The sequence below is a fragment of the Carassius gibelio genome, chromosome B11 (genome assembly GCF_023724105.1).
Source record: "Carassius gibelio isolate Cgi1373 ecotype wild population from Czech Republic chromosome B11, carGib1.2-hapl.c, whole genome shotgun sequence".
Taxonomy (NCBI): Eukaryota; Metazoa; Chordata; class Actinopteri; order Cypriniformes; family Cyprinidae; genus Carassius; species Carassius gibelio.
Genome location: NC_068406.1, coordinates 8,891,946 through 8,914,967, shown reverse-complemented (window position 1 = coordinate 8,914,967; position 23,022 = coordinate 8,891,946). Strand labels below are relative to the sequence as shown.

The 23,022-nt window shown below is 38.5% G+C and overlaps 1 protein-coding gene across 1 annotated transcript in view; it reads right to left on the bottom strand.

The window, feature by feature from the left end:
* The window catches only part of LOC127968244 (E3 ubiquitin-protein ligase TRIM62), a 48,971-nt gene that overhangs the window by 11,543 nt on the left and 14,406 nt on the right, over positions 1–23,022 (bottom strand). The window contains exon 3 of the mRNA XM_052569299.1: positions 3,561–3,656. Within this exon, the coding sequence (XP_052425259.1) occupies positions 3,561–3,656 (96 nt within the window). The remainder of the gene's footprint in view (positions 1–3,560; positions 3,657–23,022) is intronic.

Here is a 23,022-nt window from a genome sequence, read left to right as displayed (position 1 = left end):
CTTGCGACGACATCTGCTCATCAGACAGATCTTTCCTTGGGGTCTTCCATTCAGATATGACATCGGCACTGCAGACAAGAGGGTCTGTCAGCAAGTGTGCCGGCCGAGCTAAATCTAGAGCACGCTAGAGGGGAGGTGGCAACAAGTTTAAAAACAAGCTAACAGGAACTACAGGTATTTTTGACCCAAGCTATATGCTTGGGTAGCACAACTATTTTCAACATTAATGATAATAACAAAAGATTCTTGATCATTAACCCTTTGGAGTCGATTCACGCGTATATACGTGTTTTGTGGCCTGATAACACCGAAAATAACTTAAATTACACTTTTTTGATCGTACAGATAAGATGATTTTCACATAATTTCTAATCAAAAATACTTCAAGCTCCAGGTTTGACAGTCTTGTGAACAAATGTTCTGTATGTGTTTTATGACCTTATGACTTCAAAATGTACGTTTTTCTCTAACTACGCATAAACGATTTTTTCTCAAAAGCAAAATCATGTACATACATGCTATTTACATATTATTGTAGCCCAGTTTGTATTGAATAAAGCGTTTTCAGACTTTAGCCATGTATATGTTTATAAGAAACTGAAAAAAAGCACAAAAGTCAGGGCATGACAAAACTTCTCCAGGCCCCCAAACACCAGACATCATAGGGTTAAATAGGCATGTGACACTGAAGACTGGAGTAATAATACTACACCCTGTACATTAACATGATTTAATTCATTAGTTAACAAACTGCCAATAAAAATTATTCTAAAGCATTTATTAGTCATTAATTTCAATATTTCAATATATCATATTGCAAACATCTACATTTTCAGCAGACAGACTGGGAAAGAACTGAAAGATACTTCGGTATAATGCAGCTTTCAAGATACATATGCAATCTGTGAGATCAATGAAACGAACACACGGTCTGCCTCCAGAAATTGCAATTACTGAGATAAAGGTCGAGTTTAAATCTACTTAAAGAGACTACAAGGAATTTGTTCTTCGAAAATTCATGACATGCAATATTCAATGTGGCCTTCCCTCCATTTTACTTCTGCAATATGAGACTGTACAACAGGAAACTTTTTTGTAAAAATAAACAGATTTTTCTGAAATGTGAAAGTGAATTGGATTGTCAACAGTGGGTCTACATGACCAGTCAGAGAGAATAGGATGACATCGGTTCTTATAGACAATGAAGCAAGTTATTATATCTTATAAAGTTATTATATATTATACCATTTAAGACTCATTAACTGTTTATGAGTTCACTCACCAAAAACTGCTATTTTAACATAATTTTGTGGGTTTTAATTTTAGCACTATAGGTGCCGATACTTATTGTGCTTGACTGCATGTTCATAGTGTTCTACTGTAAAACTACCCAAAGGATGCCATTAAAAAAATGGATGCTTAGTTAATTGCGTTACACACACACACACACACACACACACACACACACGCACACACACGCACTAGAATATTGTGGAAAAAGTTGGACTGAAGCTGAAGTCAGTGCCTCAAGAGTCACCACACCCAGACGTCTTCAGGAAAATCGCTAACAAGCCACTTCTGAAACAAACGTCTGAAGCATCTTACCTGGGCTTAGGAGAAAAATAACTGGACTGTTGCTCAGTGGTCCAAAGTCCTCTTTTCAGATAAAAGTACATTTTGCATTTAATTTGGAAATCAAAGTCTGGAGGAAGACTGGAGACCCACAGGATCCAAGCTGCAAGTCCAGTGTGAAGTTTCCGAAGTCAGTTATGATTTGGTGTGCACTGACGTCTGCTGGTGTTGGGTCCAAAAGTCAAGTCCAAAGTCAATGCAGCTGTCTACCAGGGGATTTTGGAGCACTTCATGCTTCCATCTGCTGACAAGCTTTACGGAGATGCTGATTTCCTTTTCCGGCAGGGTATTAGCACCTGCCTACAGTGCCAAAACCACTTCCAATTAGTTTGCTGACCAAGATATTCCTGTGTTTGATTGGCTAGCCAACATGCCTGACCTGAACCCCATATGGAATCTATGGGATATTTTCAAGAGAAAGATGAGAAACAGTTGATCCAACAAAACAGATGAGCTGAAGGCTCAATAGTGCCTTAGCAGTGCCACAGGCTGATCACTTCCATGCCACACCTCACCATCGCTGGAATTTGTACTAAAGGATCCCCGACCAAGCCTTGAGTAAATAAATTAACATACTTAAGAATTCAAATTTTTCTGTTTTGAAAATCTGATTTGATCTTAGGAAATATTCAAATATTTTGAGATTACTGGATTTTTGACTTTCATGAGCTGTGAGCGCTTTTCTTTGAAATTGAAATGGGGGTGGTGTTGGCGCAGTGGATAAGACACATGCCTTTGGTGTGAGAGACTCGGGTTCGAATCCACTGTGAGACACCAATGTGTCCCTGAGCAAGACACTTAACCCCTAGTTTCTCCAGAGGCGTGCGACCTCTGACATATGTAGCAATTGTAAGTTGCTTTGTATAAAAAGCGTCAGCTAAATGAATAAATGTAAAATGTAAAATGTAAATGTAATGTAAAAACAAAAAAACTTTTGAAATCTTTTACTTTACGTGTAATGAATCTAGAATATATGAAAGTTTCACTTTTTGAAACAAGTTACCATAAAACTTTCACGATGTTAACATTTTTGGAGATGCAGATATATATATATAAATGTCTAAATATAATACTAAAAATAAATGGCTATATAAAAATCCAAATATGTCTGTGTTATTGGTCAACTAATGAGTCCACAAACAAACATACCAGTGGGACTGTGGAAATTGTACAATATAAGACCAAATAAGACCAACAACAGAGGTCCAACAGTGTCAGGAAGCTCTTCCTCCACAATAATCTTCATTTCCAAACAGCAAGGTAATTAAATAAGGGCTGAAGAAAACAGGGAGAGGGACAATGTGGCAGTATTGACTGTGGTGTCTCTTGTTTTACTAATTAAAACAAGGTGTCAAGATTAAAGACCTGCTCAATAAACCAGTATGGTTGTTGGAAATTCAATGTCAACAGAGAGAGAGAGCGCGAAAGAGAGGAAAGAGAGAGAGAGAGAGACAACTGAGCAAGAGACAGAGTGAAAGACCTGCCATGAATCTGTAATGGCCGTGGTGAGCAGAATAAACTCTTTGTCAGCTGCATTTCGATTTCCTCAAGACCTGATTCCAGATATGGTTTCAGAGATGAAATGGAGACGTGGTTTCAATATCAAGTAATAGTCATTTGAATCAAGGTGCTGAATTTGTGGATGACTGGTTAATAAATCACACCTGGTCCATCAATCTAGAATTGACCCTCTGGCATTGAACATCCAGCAATAAAGACTACTATATCTATTACATATTATGATACGATTCTGATTACAAGGGAGTGGAACATTATTTAAAATGACCAACAGCACTCACTTCAATGGTTTTACATGGCTAGGGTCGGACCCTTAATGGAAGCCCACAGGAAAATTGTTCGTTTTATGGAGCACCAGGTTAAATGGGTGATTTTCCTCTTCAGGATATCATGCATTGACAGGTGTGTACCTTGGTTTCGGTGAGCTGTCTCTGCAGTAGCTGCAAAGCCTCCGTATGACCCTTCTCACTGTCCTGTAGAGTCGCCAGCTGCTCCTTCATCTCCCTCTGCAAGAAACCACAGTACAACAGATCATGTCATTTATTGCCCATTTATCTGGCAGCCTCTGATCCAAAGTAATTAGTCTGAACTGCTTCCAAAGCCTTTCTAACAGAGATACCAAAACTCTGACAGCAATAAATGTGATGTTACTGAAGCTGCACACAACCCTTCATTGCATGATCGGCTAAAATAAAAATCACTGAGCTTGACGATATAGGAAAGCACACTTTTCTGGGACTGGGATCCTTATCTTTAGTATACAGGACATAAACGGTGTGTCAGACTGGAAATAAACTCCATTAAGGCCTTAACAATGAGAATTATTTCAATTTGCTTCAAGTCTGATTTAATGCCCTTGGTCTTAACGTCCCGTGTGCTGATATCTGATAAACCTTATATGACTGAAATAGGCTATATATGCTATAATTCAGTCCTTTCATGAATGGTTTTTATCTAGACTGGAAGTTTCACATTTTTAGATAGGTACAGAGAAAGGTGGCATTATTGTTGCAGGCAAAAAAGAGAGAAAAAGCAGAAATTAATAAATAAACAGCGAGTCTCCAGAGAGGTCTGTGTCAGGGAAAGTGGGTCTGTGCTGCAGTGGACGTGGCAGAATCGGGACGACGGGCCATGTTTGCTCGCCTGGAGGCAGAATAGGAACAGGCAAAAAGCACCAGCCCCGTTACAATACACCAGAGCCAGAGCTCATATGTATAATATAGACATATTAATACATAAAATATTCTTAACAATAAGCAGTATAATTTCAAGCAGTAATCATGGCTGTAGCCTTAGCAAATGGTGAGAGACGAGTTACACAAACAAACCTTGAATGCTGTGACTAATACTTGATGCTTACCTTGAGAAACGCCACTAACTGATGCTCTCATTGTTCCAGTTGGACATGAACACCAATGAGGCTAGGTCACATATTTTATAAACTAGACTATCCTGAAAAACATATTCATCCAACATTCCAGCAGTGTCATGTTGTTTTAATACGTGATTCGTTGAAAATGAATGAGATTGCAATGAAAAGCTTCTGGGACCACTGCTTTTAACTGAAACTAAAACTATTAAAAATCAGTTTTGGTCATTTTAATTTAAGAATTTTTTCTTAAAAAAATAGTACATTGAAATAAAATAAATTGAAGCTAAATATAAATATTTAACAGCTAATAAAAAACGGCATAAGCAAAATAATAATAATTTTGGTGGTCAATGGCAACCAATTATTTGGTTCCCAACATTATTCAAAATATCTGATTTTGTGTTCAACAGAAGACAACTTGAAGGTGAATAAATTACAGAATTTTTACTTCTGGGTGATCTATCCCTTTAAAAAAAAGTTAATCACAATATGTCTGGCAGTATTATTTGACTGCAATGAAACTCAAATACAAGTGAACATTAAAAACAGTTCTCAGTTGTATCCTTTACAGGACAAAGAGCGAAAACTATTACTTTCTTTAAAAAGATTATTACCTCAGAGAAATGCAGTTTGTATTCGACGAGTACCTAAAGGCGGGCGTACACGGTGCGAATTTTGCTGTTGTACGAGTTCGCATGCAAAATATTTTTTCAATCGTGTGGAAATCGCGTATGCTCGTATAGTCGCGGGCCGTATCATGAGCGAGGAGTTACAAGCCGAGCAGAGTGCGCTTTACGAGCACTTCCTGACCTCCCGATAATTTTTAAACATGTCTAAAAAGTTTGTGAGCTATCAGTTTGAATTTGTGACGTGTGAGGTTATACGAGCCGATTTATTAATCTATCTGAAGTTGACCAATAACGAACTAAGAAAACCACAGAAGAAGAAAGACGAAGACGGCAACACCACCATAGATGTAACGGTTTTCTATACTGTACAAACTGTATATTGTATCCACATAGAATACCTCTCTATCAATCACGGAAAAATGCATGTTTAAAATTTCAACGAAACACCGTTTAGTATTTTTTTTTAAACCATTTGTTTTACGAGGGCACAGGAAGTGTCCTCATTAACCATGTTTACATTATAATACCCATGTCATTATTAATATTTGTGTCCCCATAAACCATATACAAGAACACACTAGGGTGACCAGACGTCCCGGTTTCCTGTTGCTGAAAAAGAACCTGTATATGTAGGAAACAGTCACAGCTCTTATCAATATTTTATATGCAGTTATGAGAGAGGGAGAGCAGTTTTATTAGGCGTGTTTGACTTGAAGCAGTGCTGCACAGAATGATCACTGTATGACATCAAAGTATGGTGGATCCGTGTACGCTCATCGCTCTCGCGGTACTTTAATTTCATACAGTGATCCTTCTGTGCAGCACTGCTTCAAGTCGAACGCGCCTATCAGCTTCGTGCGATTGCTTCGGAAATTGGCAGGTCGTAAAATCGTGGTGTATATCAACTAGTCCGTACGATTTTCACATAAACTCACTCTTGACATGTGCATGGACGTACGATCTTCTGACCATTCGAATTTGCATGTGTACGCCTGCCTTTAGGTGCCCTTCCCAGAATCCAAATCGCTAGGTTTCAGTGTGCATACCTGACAGATGAGAGCTGTCTCCAATGCGTCAAGTAAAAGCAACATAACCAGCTAGTGCACTTAGGGAGTAAAACGCAAATTGTTATTGGGTCATTAGACCATACATTTTTTTATGTGCCATTAATCACTACATTTCAAAAATGTATCCAGAGAACTGACAACTTCTTAAAACAAAAATCTGTCTGTGAACTCGTGGCACAGAGCCTGCAAATGAATCATTTTTCCAGCGAATCGAGTTAGCATGCTCAAAATGTCTGAACAAAGGATTAAGTGTGCTTGTATTAGCTGCATGGAGAGCATAGAGCACTTGAGGTCAGAGGCGACCCACGTTTATATCAATCAGAGCAGGCGAGAGGAACTTTGACATGACATTTCCCCAGGATCCCACATGGCAGGGGGAAGAAGGTCACTGAAGGCCCACTGCAAGAATAAAACTTATTTCACTCATCTTTGCATTTGAGCAATATATTCAAATCAGATTTTGGTAAGAGCTCAACAGTGAATATCCACTTTTGAACTGACCATGGTTTCAAAGATATGTGTAGAATTTTTATGAAAGATACATACCACACTATACTATACTACAGGGGTGGTTTCTCCATTAGAGCGATTGGGCGACGCTCCACCAAATCACGAAAGGGAGGGATTTTTCTGCCTCTAAACAGTATTGAGTCGAGTTTTGTGTAGTACCGCCCCTTTTTGTGCGATTTCTGTCAAGACTTAGAATCACCCCGAGTGCTCTCATTGACTTCTATTCATAGATCTTTTTTTTTCTTTTTTCGTACTGCAGGCACTGCAATGCATTCTCTATGAGATCCGGGAAGGCTCGAACTAAGCCTGGTGGGAACAGTGATATCCAATAATATTTTTTTAACTATTTTGAATTTGAACAACAAGAAAAAATAATAAAAACTGCTTTAATATCTTGATCAAATGTGAAAATCGTTGGGAATGGAGCAGAAAGTGGCACGGTTGGCTTTTTCCTGAGTTTTTAGGCACAACATTTGAATGACCCTGAAGTCTATACCGAACACTACAAAGCGACCTTTGCTGATTTACTCACCTTCAAAATCCCCTCAATCATTGATTTTTTTATTAAAAATAAATCAATATTTATTAAATAAATTTACTTTTCTTCATGGGCATTTCTGAAAAAGACCAAACCAACAACTTTGAATAAACACTTAAACATTTTAAAACAGAAAAAAAGACTATGTAAACCCAAAAATTATAATTTACTTCCTGATTTCATTTCAAACTCTTATGATTGGACCACACTTCTCTTTTCCCCATGTAATGAATAGTGACCACAGCTGTCCTTGGATACATCCACTTTCACTGTATGATTTTTTGGGGGGGGTTTGTTCCTTTAAGAAAAAAAACTACTCATCCTATAAATCAAGTAATGTTATCTAGCCAGCCTATGCTACCCTGCAAAAACACACCACAAACCTGATTGCAAAGCATATGGTTACATTGTAACAGAGTCTGTTTCTCAATTCCAAGAATGCAAAGAACGGACTAGTGTTCTTGTGGAGACTAAGAACTAAAACTAATATTTGATGATAAAAACTATGACAAAATACATGCCTTGTCTTCGTAAACAAGACGAGACGGCACTATAATGTTATTTGAGGACTACCGGACATTCAAAATATCTCTATAGTCTACTGTCTAGTCCTTAAAAATGTGCGTCCCTGTCATTGGATTGCAATCGGATAAGGGGCATTCGCATTTCTAGTCTCAGAGTGGCAGCCACAGTAGATTTGAAAGACCACCAAAACAACAACTAATGATCCGAAACAATGGCCTAAGCACCCGAAAGGGTAGGGATGAGGTGAGACACAATACGTTGTCCATTAACTTATAGTAAAGTGAAGGCGGGATAGGTGGAATCCCGCTGATAGAAACTCTCGTACGCGATTGATCCACTTCTTCAGTTCTCATATACAGCACGCGATCAGTTTTCAGCGCTCAAATACACACACAGCAGTCCAGATGTCTATGGTGTAGAGTATCTCATGTAAAAACAGTTATGGATTAAGTGAATGTAAACAGGTGGGTGAAAACTGAACTTGTGTCAGTATTACATGCATGTATTCAGTCTTAAAGGAATGTTGGTAACTGCAGCATGACTAAAAGTTGGCAAAAATGCTGCGACTTTTCGACGACTAAAACTATATATAACTCATTTGACTAAAATGTGACTAAGACTATTAAGCATTTTTATCTCAAGATAAAGACTAAGACTAAATCAAAAATCCCTGTAAAAATGAACACTGGCGTAGAGTGAGAAAACAAGGACGCAAGATCACTTAAGAACGCATATTGAGAAATGGCCAGCATCTTTTGTGACTGGTGCCTTCTGCGTCATGATTATGGTTAGTGTAGTTCTCTAGACTTTTGTGTAAGTATATAACATCCATCTTGAAATGATTACTTGTTATTGCTAGGAAACTACAGCAAATGTGATTCTGAATGGCCATTTTTATTACTGTTGAACTTGATTCATCAGCATTGTTTGTTCTATGAACCTCCTCAAAGATTCATTAAACAACCAGCTGCCTAGAAGCTAAAGATATGTTCTAACGGCTGGCGCTGATGAGAGTAAAGGAGATAATCAAGGGTGAATAAATTATGAAATGCACCAGGAGTACTCAAGATACTTCACGCACCCCTGAGATCAAATGCATTCGAAGTGAAGCAGTTTGACGTCACTGACGAACCTCGAGTCAAATCTGGGAAACTTGGACAAAATCATCATACTTAGAACGTGTTTTCATTCCTGGAAAAAATCCACATCACTCAGATGACACGAAATGGAACGGAAATTTGTTGCCATGAGGAAATAGTTTTCCAAATAATCCAGCTACACGGGTCTCATCAGGCCGAAGGGTACACAATCAAGGACACTTTGGCATAACCTTGTACGCACCGGTGTAATAATTCTGCAAGGCAGCAGGATCCAAAGTAATAAACAGCCTGGGTGCACAAGGCTGCTTCTGCCGTCCCTATTTATGATTTGTGTGTAAATCACATCTGAAGAAGACAGCAAATGTGTCATCTGCACTCCTTCTTTAACAGGGTCCAATCAAACCAACTCGACCACATATAACAAACATGAATCACAAGGGCAGTGGCCACGTGTGAGTCATTTGGTCATCACCATGCATCACTTGTCAGGACACGACATGTCTGTTTGCTAGACTTCACTGCAAGTTGTTTCTGCCGTCAAGTGAAGATTAAAAAACAAGTACAGAAAAAACTAACCTATTCTTCCCGAGTATTTAAGTTAAAACAAATTAAATGTATTATATCCCCATGAAATCTGATACTACTAAGAAGGGTGTTCTTAGACAACATGTGTGTGTTACTATTATTGCTGGATTGTGTGTAGCATATTAATAAAATGTAAAAAATGTATTGCGATTTATGCACGGTTCGACAAAACAACTGTCTCAAACCAGTGTCAGACATACTCTTGTTTATCAGTAGATAATTATGTGCTTCTAATTTATGAAGAATATAAAATAACAGATTGAATATTTCACAGAAGTCATTTGCAATTTTCAAAAGAAAGCTATATTTAATCATTGCATGCAAAATGCCAAATGCAAATACAAACAGCTCCATGTTCAATGTTCTGAAGTCCGCTGTTTGTGTCTGTCAAAGGCCTTTAAAGGAATAGTTCACCCCAAAATTAAATGAAAAGTAATACTGCTTTCTTGTAGCTATCTGACAGCAAGTGATTTCTCCAAAAAACAAACTCATCTACATCTTGGATGGCCTGTAAAATACATTTTCAGCTTCTACAGTGGCGAATTAAACTACAACAAATATAATTTTGTGTTCCCACTTGATTCAATACCAAAAGAGAAAAAAATATTGGGAGCTTGAATACGGTGGTTAGAAGAGAAAAAGATGTCAAATTTTACAGACACTCCCTCGACCGCAGTTTTCTGAAACAAGATAATGTCCATTTTATTATAATAAATGATGATGATGAATTGTAACATTTCTTAAAATAAAAATATTTAAAATTGCTACATATGCAATGTTAATGACTGTGGAAAAGCATCGTCACAGTCGGTGAAAGGGGCCCATACTGATTTACTCTGACTGATGCATCGCAACTTGCTTGAACAGGCGCTTAATTAAATGATTGTGATGTCTGTAAAACTGCTATATTATAGCATGTCATCTTGCTAACTTAGTTGCTTTTATTGTGCAGTCAGTGGTTGATTCGGCTGCACTTTCCCTTTATGCGGTAATGGTGGCATCTCAGGGAAGATCATCCCTGGGGAATAAATCCACCTCGGGAATAAAACCTGAATACCCTTGTATATTATTCATTAAACACAAGCTACATAAAATCTGAAGGAAATATGAGGGAAAAAGCACAAAAATCGGGCTGCCAAGTCAGGTTGGAGATCTTGCAGCTTTTCATCCGCTTTTCTACATATGAAAGTGTGCTCAAACTGCACCACCGATGCTTATGGCTGCCTTTCCCCTGGTATCAGCAGACACTACAGCCTGCGTGAGCGGAGGGAGGGCCTGCACCCTGCAGTCTAAGCACGTCATCTTTGCCACAGCACACTGACACATGCTTGCAGCAGTATGATAATGCAGACAATTTATAGTGCATGCATCGCAGCTTTCATACAGCAAACGGGGTGAGGATTCAGGTCTGGATGGCAACGAATGAGTCTGTGTGATTTGCATACATTCAACTGGTTTCTTAAAACAGTGTTGTATGCATCAACTGCGAGCACGGGCTGTGTGGTTGCACCTGGTGATGACATGAAAAGAATAGGTAATTAATAATACAAATATATGTAGATGTCATAAATAATAAAATGTAGTTGATAAAATATATAACGTTATGTATTTTTATTTAAAATATATTACATATAACAAGTTACAAAATATATAAAGAATGTAATAGCTGGTGGTGTGAAATAAATACATTTTAAAAATGACACTTTACAAAAACAAATTATATACAAAATGTCCGTTTTTTTTTGTTCTTGCATTGGAAGTCATTGGTAACTAAAACAGCTTTGTTACCAACAGTCTTCAATATATCTTATTTTATGTTCCAAAAAAGAAAGTAGCCTACGTCATTCAGGTTGGAGTAAATGATGAAATTTTGGGTGAACTATTGAACCTGTTAACCAGACCCCATTATGGGACTCACAGCTGAAAGTGCCCTACTTAACTTAAAATTGTAACAGTTCCTTACTTCAGTGTGTTACATGCATGATTTTGGAGAAAAGTATCTATATATATAATCTAGACATGGGTTACGGTTATGTCTCATGAGATTATACTTCAAATCTGAAGAAGATATCATGAAAAATGAGATTGCTGCAAATATTTATCTGAGACTATGTCTATTTTATATTTACGCATTTATTATGCATTTAGCAGACACTTTTATCCAAAGCGACTTGCATTGCATCCAGGCTAACAATTTTCTCCTAACATGTGTTCCCTGGAATTTGAACTCCCAACCTTGCGCTTGCTCACACAATGCTCTACCACTTGAGCTACATGAACACTATATAAATAATTTATAAATAATTAAATATAGTTTATAAACAATTTACATAAAATAAAATATTTATTAAAATATTAATTAATTAAACAAGTTACATATATAAATGAGACATTTTAATAATATTATTTTATGTAAAAAACAAATCAATAAAATATATTATATATTAGATTAAATATCCTGCAAATAAAAAAAAATCTGGTCTGGACAAGCAATGAATACATCTGCATGATTTACAAACAAGCACAGGTTGTGTGGTTGCTCCTGGTGCTGCCATGAAAAGATGTCCCTCAAATGCTTTTGTGTTTTGTGCAACAACAAAAACAGTGAAGCACAGAGGCCGACCTTGTTTACAACCAATTGCCAGTAGGGTTTGGTGTCCATCATTGTCAATGTTCATGCAACACATTAGATGCCAATAACAAACAAAGCTACAGCTCACAACTGACAAATCTGACCTTTTTTTTCCTGCTGATCTAGCCCTCCCACTCAGTCCAATGCAAGAAGATGAATGCTGAAGGTTTCTAACTGATGTATTAGGGCTGGGACAACGCGTCGAGGTCATCGATGACGTCATAGCAAAAAATACGTTGACGCAAAATATGCGCATCGATTCGTCGACCTGTTTTTATTTCTCTAAAAAACATTTACAAAACGTTTACCTTATGTGCGCTGAATATACTTGATGGCCGGATCAACATTCTGTCCAACGTTATATAACCAATCCAGGGGTTTTTCTGCATTGAACTTTTTTTTTTGGCGTCTGTCAAAGCCTTATTTGATCGGTGAGTGATGTTGAATAGAATGACTGCTGCGCCTGACAGGGCGCGTACGAGAGAGAGCTTTCTTTTATTGTCTATGGAGTAAAAGAAGTTTACTTGATGTGCTTATGTGCCGATAGCTAAGTTAAGAACACAGAGATATTTGAAGCAGTTTTACTCACCGCATGCGGTTCTAACACACGATCGTGACCCTTTTTCGTTGGGACTGCATTATCCTTAAGAAATAAACGATGTGCAAATCCGGCGTCAAACTGGACCTTGTTTGTAAAACAAGCATCTTCGAAATGCAGGGGAACAAACACAAACACTTGCACAACTCCGTTGATGCTCTGTAAAAATAAACTCCATTCACTGGTCCCTTAATGCTGTTTCTCTTTTGGTAATCTGTGCAGGGTTGTTTTGCCCTGGCAACCAAAAACACACTCCTTTTGTGACGTTTCGCGATGCTCTCGCTCTGATCAATGAATGCCTGTTGTGCTCTCAGTGCTCTGCTATACGGGAGCGCGCGCTCTTCCGGCAGACGTGCCCTCAGGACCCATATAAGGAAATTCCGCTCCATCTAACGTCACACTGAGCCATACTTGAAAAAAACCTTCCGAAACTTGTGACAAACTGGAAGAGGTTTTTTTGGAACAGAAATACTCCTTCAAACGTACAACTTAATTTTTGAAACTTTGTCCATGTTTAGCATGGGAATCCAACTCTTTAACAGTGTAAAAAACTCAGTGTGCATGAAATAGCATTTCACCCCCCCTTTAAACACGATAGAACAAGGGCGAAACACCAAAGTTTCACGCGCGCTAGCGCACTCACAGGTCGTCAAACTACACGAGCGCTGTCTTGCTCTCTTGCTATTAACCAAAATCATTAGACACGATAGAAAAAGGGCGGAACGCCAAAGTTTCACGTGGAGCATTCGGAGATTTTATTTTCTCCATGACAGGCTGCTGGCTCCTACTGTTAATTTTATTTTTTTGGAAAAGCACTCTATGTATTAGCTTAAAGCCCTCAAGTTTACATTGGTTACTGTATTCTTTCAATTGCTCTAAACAAGTATTTTGGGTGACCTTTTTTATTGAATGCTAGACATCAAGTTGTTGTTATTTTCATCTAAAAGAACTTTTTTTCAGTAAGCTAGGCCCTATGTGTTCAGTAAGTTTGTTTCAGTAAGCTATGTGTTTTCAATGCTTCAAGGTTTTATTGAATGCTATCTCTATACAAGTGCAAAGTAATGCATTCTTAGTCAGTCTTTTATTTTGTAATTTTAAGAGCAATAAACATATATTGCAACGTTAAGGAATTCATGTTTTTTTTCATTCAGATATGTAAATAAACATGTATAAATTGTTAGCAGTCAATTAATGGGGAGATAATCGAAATCGAATCGGTCTGAAAAAAGTCATCGTTAGATTAATCGATGCATCGGAAAAATAATCGCTAGATTAATCGTTTAAAAAATAATCGTTTATCCCAGCCCTATAATGGATGTTGGTTGTGTGGACACCAGGAAAAGCTGGCAGCACAAAGTTTACCACTACTCAATCCTAACAAGATTACCATTCCTCAATGGCTTTGACTCTCAAAAACCATGCAGAAATGCTTTGCAATAGGGGTGTCACGATTTTGATTTTAAATCGAAATCGATCGAAATTAAGTCACAGTCTCGAACTTCGAATAAAAAAATGGAATCGTCGATGCTGCCACGCCCCCATGTTGTATGACGGCAAATCAATGACAAAAATAACCGAGCATTCAACTGATGCTGGCGCGCGCGCTATATGGCTTCCGCGAGAGGAAAACTGAATCAGATGCGAAGAAACGGGAGGCCGCGAGCTCATTTCAAACTCTCGCGCGCGCGTGACATGTACTCTGCGTGCAATAAAAGCCGCGTGCGCATTCCCCACATCCTCGCGCTCGATCATCTCACCTCTGCTCGCGCGAACAATTTTATTTTTGTCAGTCGTGGGGCGGGGCTTGCTGTTTTAGTTGTTATCTCAAATGTCATTGGTTATTCCCCTTTTCCTAAAGTCAGTATTCGACGCCTGTTAGAAAATGATTAATAATTCACTTGACTTGACCCATGACTTCATCAGTGGACCAGATACATGCGAGTAATCATTTCTTTTGCTTGTTTAGTTTATTTTTGTCTTTAATGTAATTTAATGCATCTTTTATAGAGTAGATCTTTTGTAGATACTTGATTAACTGGAGTTCTTCTGATTGCTAGTGATTGCAGTCTTGTAATAAGAGATACACATATTTTACAGACTGTAATGATGCACACACACACACACACATACTGTTCATACATATATATATATATATATATATATATATATATATATAAATAAATAAATCTAAATGAATGACAGTGAAGTGTTTAGCAAGTGTTTTATCTTTACATCGTAATATTTGAAGGTTAGTTTAGTCATTTTTTATTGTTTTTGTTTGTTTTGTTATGAACTTGAATGTCATCTTTTGTGACTGCACTTACAAAAGAGAAACTGGATGGCAGTTTATTTTAAATTTTCAATTGACTAAATATATAAGTTATTGTTACATTATGTTGTTAATAAAAGTTTTAAATTTGACAGTGTAATGTGGTACATTGCATACAAAAGGTCAGATATTATATTACATAAAAGTCTAGTTTGAAAAATGACAATTTGTGCTTTAAAGAGAATAAATGTAAAAATCGAGAATCGAATCGAACCGTGACCTTAGAATCGAAAATGCAATCGAATCGAGGATTTGGAGAATTGTGACACCCCTACTTTGCAATATGCAATAATTTAAATAAATCAGTAGAACTGTGACTAAAATGTAATCAAAATGGAACCAGGCAGTGCAGAAGCAATCAGCATGCTGTCACTGTCAACGTGATGGAGGCTGCCTTGCCGAAAGCGTTCTGTGCCGTTTTATATATATACACCTTATAAATTTCCTCTACGTGTAAATGAGTGACTCAGAGTTGAGTAAACCGTAGGCTTGTTTTTTCCCTTATTTCCCTGTCATGATAGTTCAGAATGAACAGCGCTGAGGAAACTAGCTCAGAATCTTCAGCAAAATGTGATGCAAGGTAAATTTAAATGAGGGAAGTGGGTTGTATCGAGCAGAGTTTCCTCTAGAGGTTAGGATGTAGGGCAAGTCATGTAAATGATGAATGCAGCGACCCACCCCTCCCTTCTCTACCACGACACAGAGTTTAAACATGGTGCATGCACACTCTCTTCAACCAACTACAATACACTCCAGCCCTCTATCTGCACCATGACAAAGTGGATATGCAAAAGCATCCTAGTATCAGGAACAGCAGCACTTTAGAGAGTTGCCCTTGCATGATTTAGGCTACACCTGGATTTAAGACTTGGTGATATGATGGCATACCAAAGCGATTTTAAAAAAATCTGACACCAAGCAAAAAACTTTAATTTACTCTGTAAACTTCCACTAATCCTACTAGATGCCAGATTTTTTTTTTTATTATAATGCTGCATGTTCCAAAACTGTGTAGAGGGTTGATGTTTAAAAACATATATTCTTTATTCGTAAATGCAATATTGTTAAATTCGGCACTTTAAAATACTGTAAATAATTATTTAATACATATTATTCTGATTCATTTTAAGAATATTTTTCCATCAACTGGTCACAACGGTGGAATGGCGGAACGTGAAGGAGATGCGCTGAATGAAAGCGCACATTCACTCTCTGACAGCAGGTGCGATGAACAGCAGAAATGCAGCCGTTACCCTGGAAATCCTGTAAACAAAGCAGCTGTGTAAAAGACATATTATGGTTGAATTTCCTGCAAAAAGTTACTATATCATGATATACCATTACCATGAAAAAAATACTCATACCAGCCACTCCTTTCTGCATTCATCCATCAATAAAAAAACAGCACTGAATATGGTGGGTATGAGGGGCGTCTTGTTGATTCGCCACATTAGGCAGAACCCTGGGTTTTGGCAGGCACTGCGTGTATTGCCTGCTGCTTCTGCTGAAAGCTGCCAAAAGGACTTGTTGAAATCATGAAGGCCCTTTATGAGCGAGAAAATGATAAAGAGCTCCAAGCAATTTGAGCTTTTTGTGCAGGGAACAAGGAATAAAACAGAAAATTAGACAGAACTGACACAACAGTTTAAGGACTTCATTCAAAAGCACTGGGGGTCTAAACAAACCCACATGTTGACATGTTCCATCCTAAAGCACTGCATGATGTACTGTCAAACAGTATCTTGCCATCTACATTAGATGCCATCTATATTAGATCATCTAGAGTAGTTTGCTCAAACATGCCCTCCGTTCAACACATGCTTCCCAGCACTCCACAGGGACGAGGAAGAGGCTTCCTTCACAATCCCATTGGCAGGAAGTGCAAGGATGGGGGGGGGGGGGGGGGTCACCTACAGCGAGGCTGATGAGATGCAGTGGACTGGAAAACACTGGCTGAGAAGGATGTTAACTCAACTGTCCATAAGACATTACTTAGTAACATTACTGTAGATAAAGAAGACATTTCTCATTTACTCGTGTTTGTTCAGACTGATGGTAGTTCAGGCAAAATACATGTTTTTTTTCCTCCCCAGTTGTTCCTTCAGTAAGCGTGAAAGAAGAATCTGCTTTAAAGCAAACAAAAGCCGGCATGAAACTGAAACTAAAAATATCCTTTACTGGGGAGATTATGGCAAAACCCAATATATAACCATGTCATCTTAAAAAAGCGCTTTAGGATTAAATAAAACCTCTGATACTCAGCTTGTTGCATTTTAAAAAAGAAGCAATGCAATTGTATGCATATTCAAATCGCCTACTACACATCTAAAATGACTTAAAGAAACATTACCCAATAGATGTTATCAACTACACGCAATGAAGCACACATAAACCCTGGAAAAGAAAGGGCAATTCACATGTTGCACATTGATGAAGTTTTTGAGCTTTTAACTGCAGCAAATACAAATACTATTATAAGGTATACTAATTTTGTTAAGTTAGTAATGTTTATGCTGTTCTGACTCAGAGGAAGCTTATTCGCTGCTCATGTCACTCATATTACACATTCATAACCTTCCTTGGATGACAAGCTTCTCATACACTTCCACACTCTGTTCTGTCCACAACAAATCCAGAGAAATCTTTCTACTAACAAAACATGAAGATAATAAACACGATTATGATAGTATATAATTTGCATGAGATTATCATGAGAACTGGGTTTTTTTCATAACAATAAAGGACTTTTAAAAGAAAAATGCTTGGCAGATGCAGTGAAAAACTGCTTATAATAGGCTATACATAGCATGTTTCAAACACAATGAAAAAGTAAAGTAAAAACATATTAATCTCAGTTATGTAGCTTGATGCTAATGTTAGTCTAAGGGCAACCGTTCAAGCTAAAAACCTAACAGAACCTTAATGTTGCACTGACTCAACAAATTTGATTTAACCACCTCAATCAACTTTTTTTGACTTAAGAAAGCTTTAACACATGGCCACAAGTAGAACCCATTTCCAAAGAACACAATCTTTACTCAACAATCTTAAGCAGAATCTATTTTCAAGTGTCCTCTTCCAATCCCCAGCGGAGACATCTCATTCTGGTCCTACAGCGGACAAAGCCACAACTGTTTGACAATAAATGCTTTTAGGCAGTCGTTGTCAAAGGTGGCTGAAAAGAGCTGAACACAGCACTCAAACAGGGACATCAAAATGGACGAGCAGCTTCCATTATGCCCATTGTGCTCAATAACCCTTGTAGTGGTTGCTAACAGCTGCACCTGAGACTGGTTGCAGGATGAAAAAAAATTAGTTCCTCAAGAGCCCCTTTCACACTGCACGTCGGACCCGCAATATTTCCGGAACATTGCCGGGTCGCCTTGTGTGAGAGCAACCACGTCCCGGGATTGATTACCGAATTGAACCCGGGTCAGGGACCTAGTAACATTGCGGGGTTCGACCCAGGGCAAGCGCTGTGTGAACAAAAGCCAGATCTAATTCCGTGTCGAATAGATGACGCGCGTTATCGCGCGACTCTTTTACCGGCTGTTTTGAAGGAAGATCAATGTTCGCGATGAAAACACATGTGCAAACTGTAATGAAGCAGAGATCAGTTAGTTCCTCACTTCCTGCACTGACGACAAGATCGTTTGCTTGCTTCAGTGAAAGTATAACGTGCCTAGCGTTGACACACTGGCAGTGTGAAAGTGCAAAATCTAGCGACCAGGGAACAATTGCAGGAACACTTTACCCCTGTATTTGCCGGAATGGCAGTGTGAAAGGGGCTAAGGTGAACCATGTAATTTCTGTAGCAGCGGCACCAAACCAAGTGACATCCTTCACCCTTAAGGACAGTTGGTTAAGACATCATACTAGGGCTGTGCAAAAAATCAAATGCGATTTTCATGTGCATCTCATCAGTAAAGGCGTTCTGTGATTAGAAGTACATCTCCAGCACGTGCATTCAGATCAGGGTTGCCAGGTTTTCAAAACAAATCCTGCTCACTTGCTTCTCAAAACTAGTCCAAAACTAGCCCAATCACGTTTCCAGGAGGTTCCCCGACAAAAATTGCATCCGGGGGTTAAAATACGTTTTTTGGAAGGGTTGCCTGGGTAAAATTCCCATTTCAGGGGCTGTTTTTAAAAACTTGAATTTGAAATCCTGAGAAGAATGTTCTTTTGAAAATCATTGCATCTGCGCTGATAGCCTTGTGGGTAGGGATGGGTACCGAAACCCGGTATTAAACTGGCCCCGGGCTAAATTATGAAAGCCCATAGTATCAGTAAGATCTGACGGTATCGGTTCTGCTTTCGGTACTGGAGGAAAAAAAAAATGTACTATGTATTTTTGCTTAATAATGTTGTCTTGCACATTTAATCTCGCCAAATATTTCTAATGTGCGATCATATCAAGACGTTTGTCCGTGAGATCTGCGTGAACTCTCATGCACGCCGCGGAGGCTGTCTGTCAGTCACACACACACAGCACAACGAGCGCACGCACATGCATTAACTGTACGTAAACTCCTGCTTAATAATAAAGAGTGACGATGGTGAAGAGATTTGCTTAATTTTATTGTGCACATTTTATCTTACCAAACATTTCTAATTTGTGATATTATTAAGACGTTTGTCTGTGAGATCTGCAAGAACTCGCATGCGCGCCGCGGAGGCTGTCTGTCAGTCATACACAACAAGAACGAGCGCGGTACACGCATAACAGTATGAAAACTCCCGCTTCTACAAAGAGTGACGATGGCGGAGAGAGTAAAACGTTCCAAAGTGTGGTTATACTTCACTAGAGTTAATGCTGACAACCCTCGTTGTCATAAGTGCAAAACAATATTTGCATGTAAGGGTGGAAACACAAGCAATCTGTCAAAGCAAAAGTGCATTATCACTGTAAACCCTGATAAGTTCACAGAACTCAAAAAATATTTTGTAACAGATTACACAAAAACATTTAAGTGATGTTTTTAAATGTTTTAAGTTTAAGTTTTAAGAAAAAAAAAAAAAAAAACACACAACACAAAGTACCGATAAGAATACCGTTAAAGTACTGGACCGTTAAGCAGTATCGGTAAGAGTAGTGATACCATTAAAACCTTAATGATACCCATCGCTACTTATGGGCAGCACGCCGACAAACAGGACTGTTGCTCTACGGGCGTCCCAAGACAAAACCTAGCACAAGGAACTTTCCTCGCCCCCTTATCTATCTCCCACTTCGCTTCCTGTCAGCTCTTTACTCAACACTCAAGTTTTGACAAAAACAGCCATACAATCATATCAACTCCAAAATCATTATTGTTAAAGGGGTCATTGGATGCAAAATTCACTTTTGTTGTTGTTTAAACATAAATGTGTGATGAAAGTGTTTGTACTCATCCCCCTTATAATGATGAAAACCCACCCAGTGTTTTTTTTTTTTTTTTTTTTAATCCTTATTTTAAAATCCCCTCTCTCAAATCAGGGTGTTTTAAGATTTCTGTCAGAATTACGTAGTTCTGCACAGGGTGCTCCCATGATAGTTGACTGACGCGGCTGTCTTAAGCCACGTTTCCACCGCAGGAACTTTACCCAGGAACTAGGGACTTTGGGCTGGTACTCTGTGTTTTTCCACCGCAGGAACCAGGAACTAAATAAAGTTCTGAGTAAAAAAATGCCCCTCAGAAAGTCCCTGCTGGCGAGGTAGTACTTTTTCAAACGGAAGTCACGGAACTTTCGGGGGCGGGACTTGGGCACTAAACATGTTGATTGGTTGAGTTCACGCAGCATTGGTTGAGTTCAACCTCCATTTATTCAGATCATTTTCAAAATATTACTTTTATTTTGTTATGAAATGTAATTTTAAAAGTATTTCAGGCGAGAATGTAGTTGTTTAAAACTCAAAACTGTGGTTTATTTATAAAGATAGCGCCTATTTAAAAATGTGTTTCGCTGATCTCGGAGACGTGAGCTCCACACGATCAGTAGGAGCTCAGTAATCATGTATCTGCAAAGAGCAGCCTCACCTCGGCTAGACCTTCAGATATGTGCCGCTGGCTCTGATGTCTCTTTAGTGGTCAAACAAAAAATATCATTTGTTTATGATAATGAAAATAAAAAAGTCAAATATAATATTTAGTTTCATTGTAATGGCTGTATATATATGCACATATCCCTGAACTGATTACATTTCTGCAGCTGTTATTATGTTTAAATGAAAACGAAAGAAGGCAGTGGTATTTGATATCATATTTCGTTTTATTGTAAATATACAGTGAGGAAAATTGCAGTAGTCAAGGGGAGCTGACTGATGTTATCAAGTACGCTCTTGTTTGCAGAATTACTAGATTTACATCATCACGGAAAAAAAAAATCCAGAGTCAAATGCGCAAAGTCTGAACTACCGAGGATGCAAGTCCAAAATCAGCGTACTTTGTATTGAGAAACGTGCACAGACCTATGTCACCAGACTATTTGCCTAATCTTCCCGGTACTTTAGACCGCGGTGGAAATGCAGAAAGCTACAGGTCTGGGGAAAAAAAGGTCCTGGGGAAAAAAGTTCCTGGTACAAATGTTCCGGGTAATTTTGGTGGAAACATGGCATTAGCTTATACCCGCCCTGAGTGAGCTGTGAGTTGTCCACTATTGTGTCCACTCCATAGCAGTAGTCATTTACTCCCAACATCTCAGCCACTGAATACGCAGAGGAATAACATTTATTTTGTTTTTGAAAGGAATGTGCTGATCCCCGATCTGCCTAGATGCATGATCCAACTTGTGGGGTGAAAGAATCATATTAAATTGTGTAAAATTGGCCTCAAATGACCCTTTTAATAAAATATAAAATTTACTATAGGAATGTTAATATAACACCATGTCTATAGAACTCAGTGATGCTGTCTACACTGGACGCGACATGGCACAACAAATCCGTGACAGTAAACTGATGTCGCATTCTATTTGTAAGGTATTGACACAAAATTATTTTCAACATTGCTACAAAGAAAGCAATGTTCAACAAATATTTTTTTCAAGAACTGCACTAAGGAACATTCCAACCAACATCTTGTTTAAAAACATTCTTACTTTCTTTCCTCAGAAGTTTTGTGAATCTGACCCTTGAAAACGAGCATGAAATATCTCAGATTAGTATTCGACAATACCAGCTTGTCAAATGCAAAAAGGTTCCCAAATGCTGTAAATGTGCAAAAAGCGCAAGGTTTTAATTCAGCCATTTTCTTCTTACTAGGGTCAAGCTTGTTGAATGGTGGGACATATTTCTCTAGAGTCAAAGAGCTGTACTTTCAGCTATTGAACAGTCCACCTCAATCTGAAGTTGAAAACAGACCAATCATCTCTCACAGACAAACTGGTTGCCAAAGCACAGTACAGAGCGATGAAGGGGGCAGCTGGGGCATAGATGAAATACAAACGTGGGCCAGAGCCTGTAGCTCACGGCAGGGGGTCTGGCGTGTTTTCCCTGTGGCCTGGAACATTTCACCGAACCCATATGGCAAAGTAAGAGATCCTTTATTGAGGGCAATACAAATGGCTTCATTCCAGCACCCATCGGCCTGGTAAAGATGTGTAGCAAACATATGGCTACACGGAGATGCTCTGATGTACAGCGCTAATAAGCGTCCATCAGCAGGCTGTCTAATTGAGTAATTTAGAGCTAATCAGGGGCAGGAATTAGAGGAGATTACATACTAGTCTAGCGCTGGCCTCAGAACAATGGTCAGTAATCTGTGCTGATTCCCAAACCTAATCAGGGGTGCGGAGCTCTAGAGATCCGGGTTTAGAAGGGGGCTCTGTCGGTCTGTCCATCTGTCAAAGCTTGAAAAAGTTGAAGAAAACATAAACATAGTGTCATAGAAGAGGGTACAGATAGTGATGGTAGGGCTCAACAATAAGATTAAAAAAAACATGTTGATAAATCTCAGCATACCATAAATACAGCTGTTGTAATTTAATTAAAATTAATTTACAATTGTTA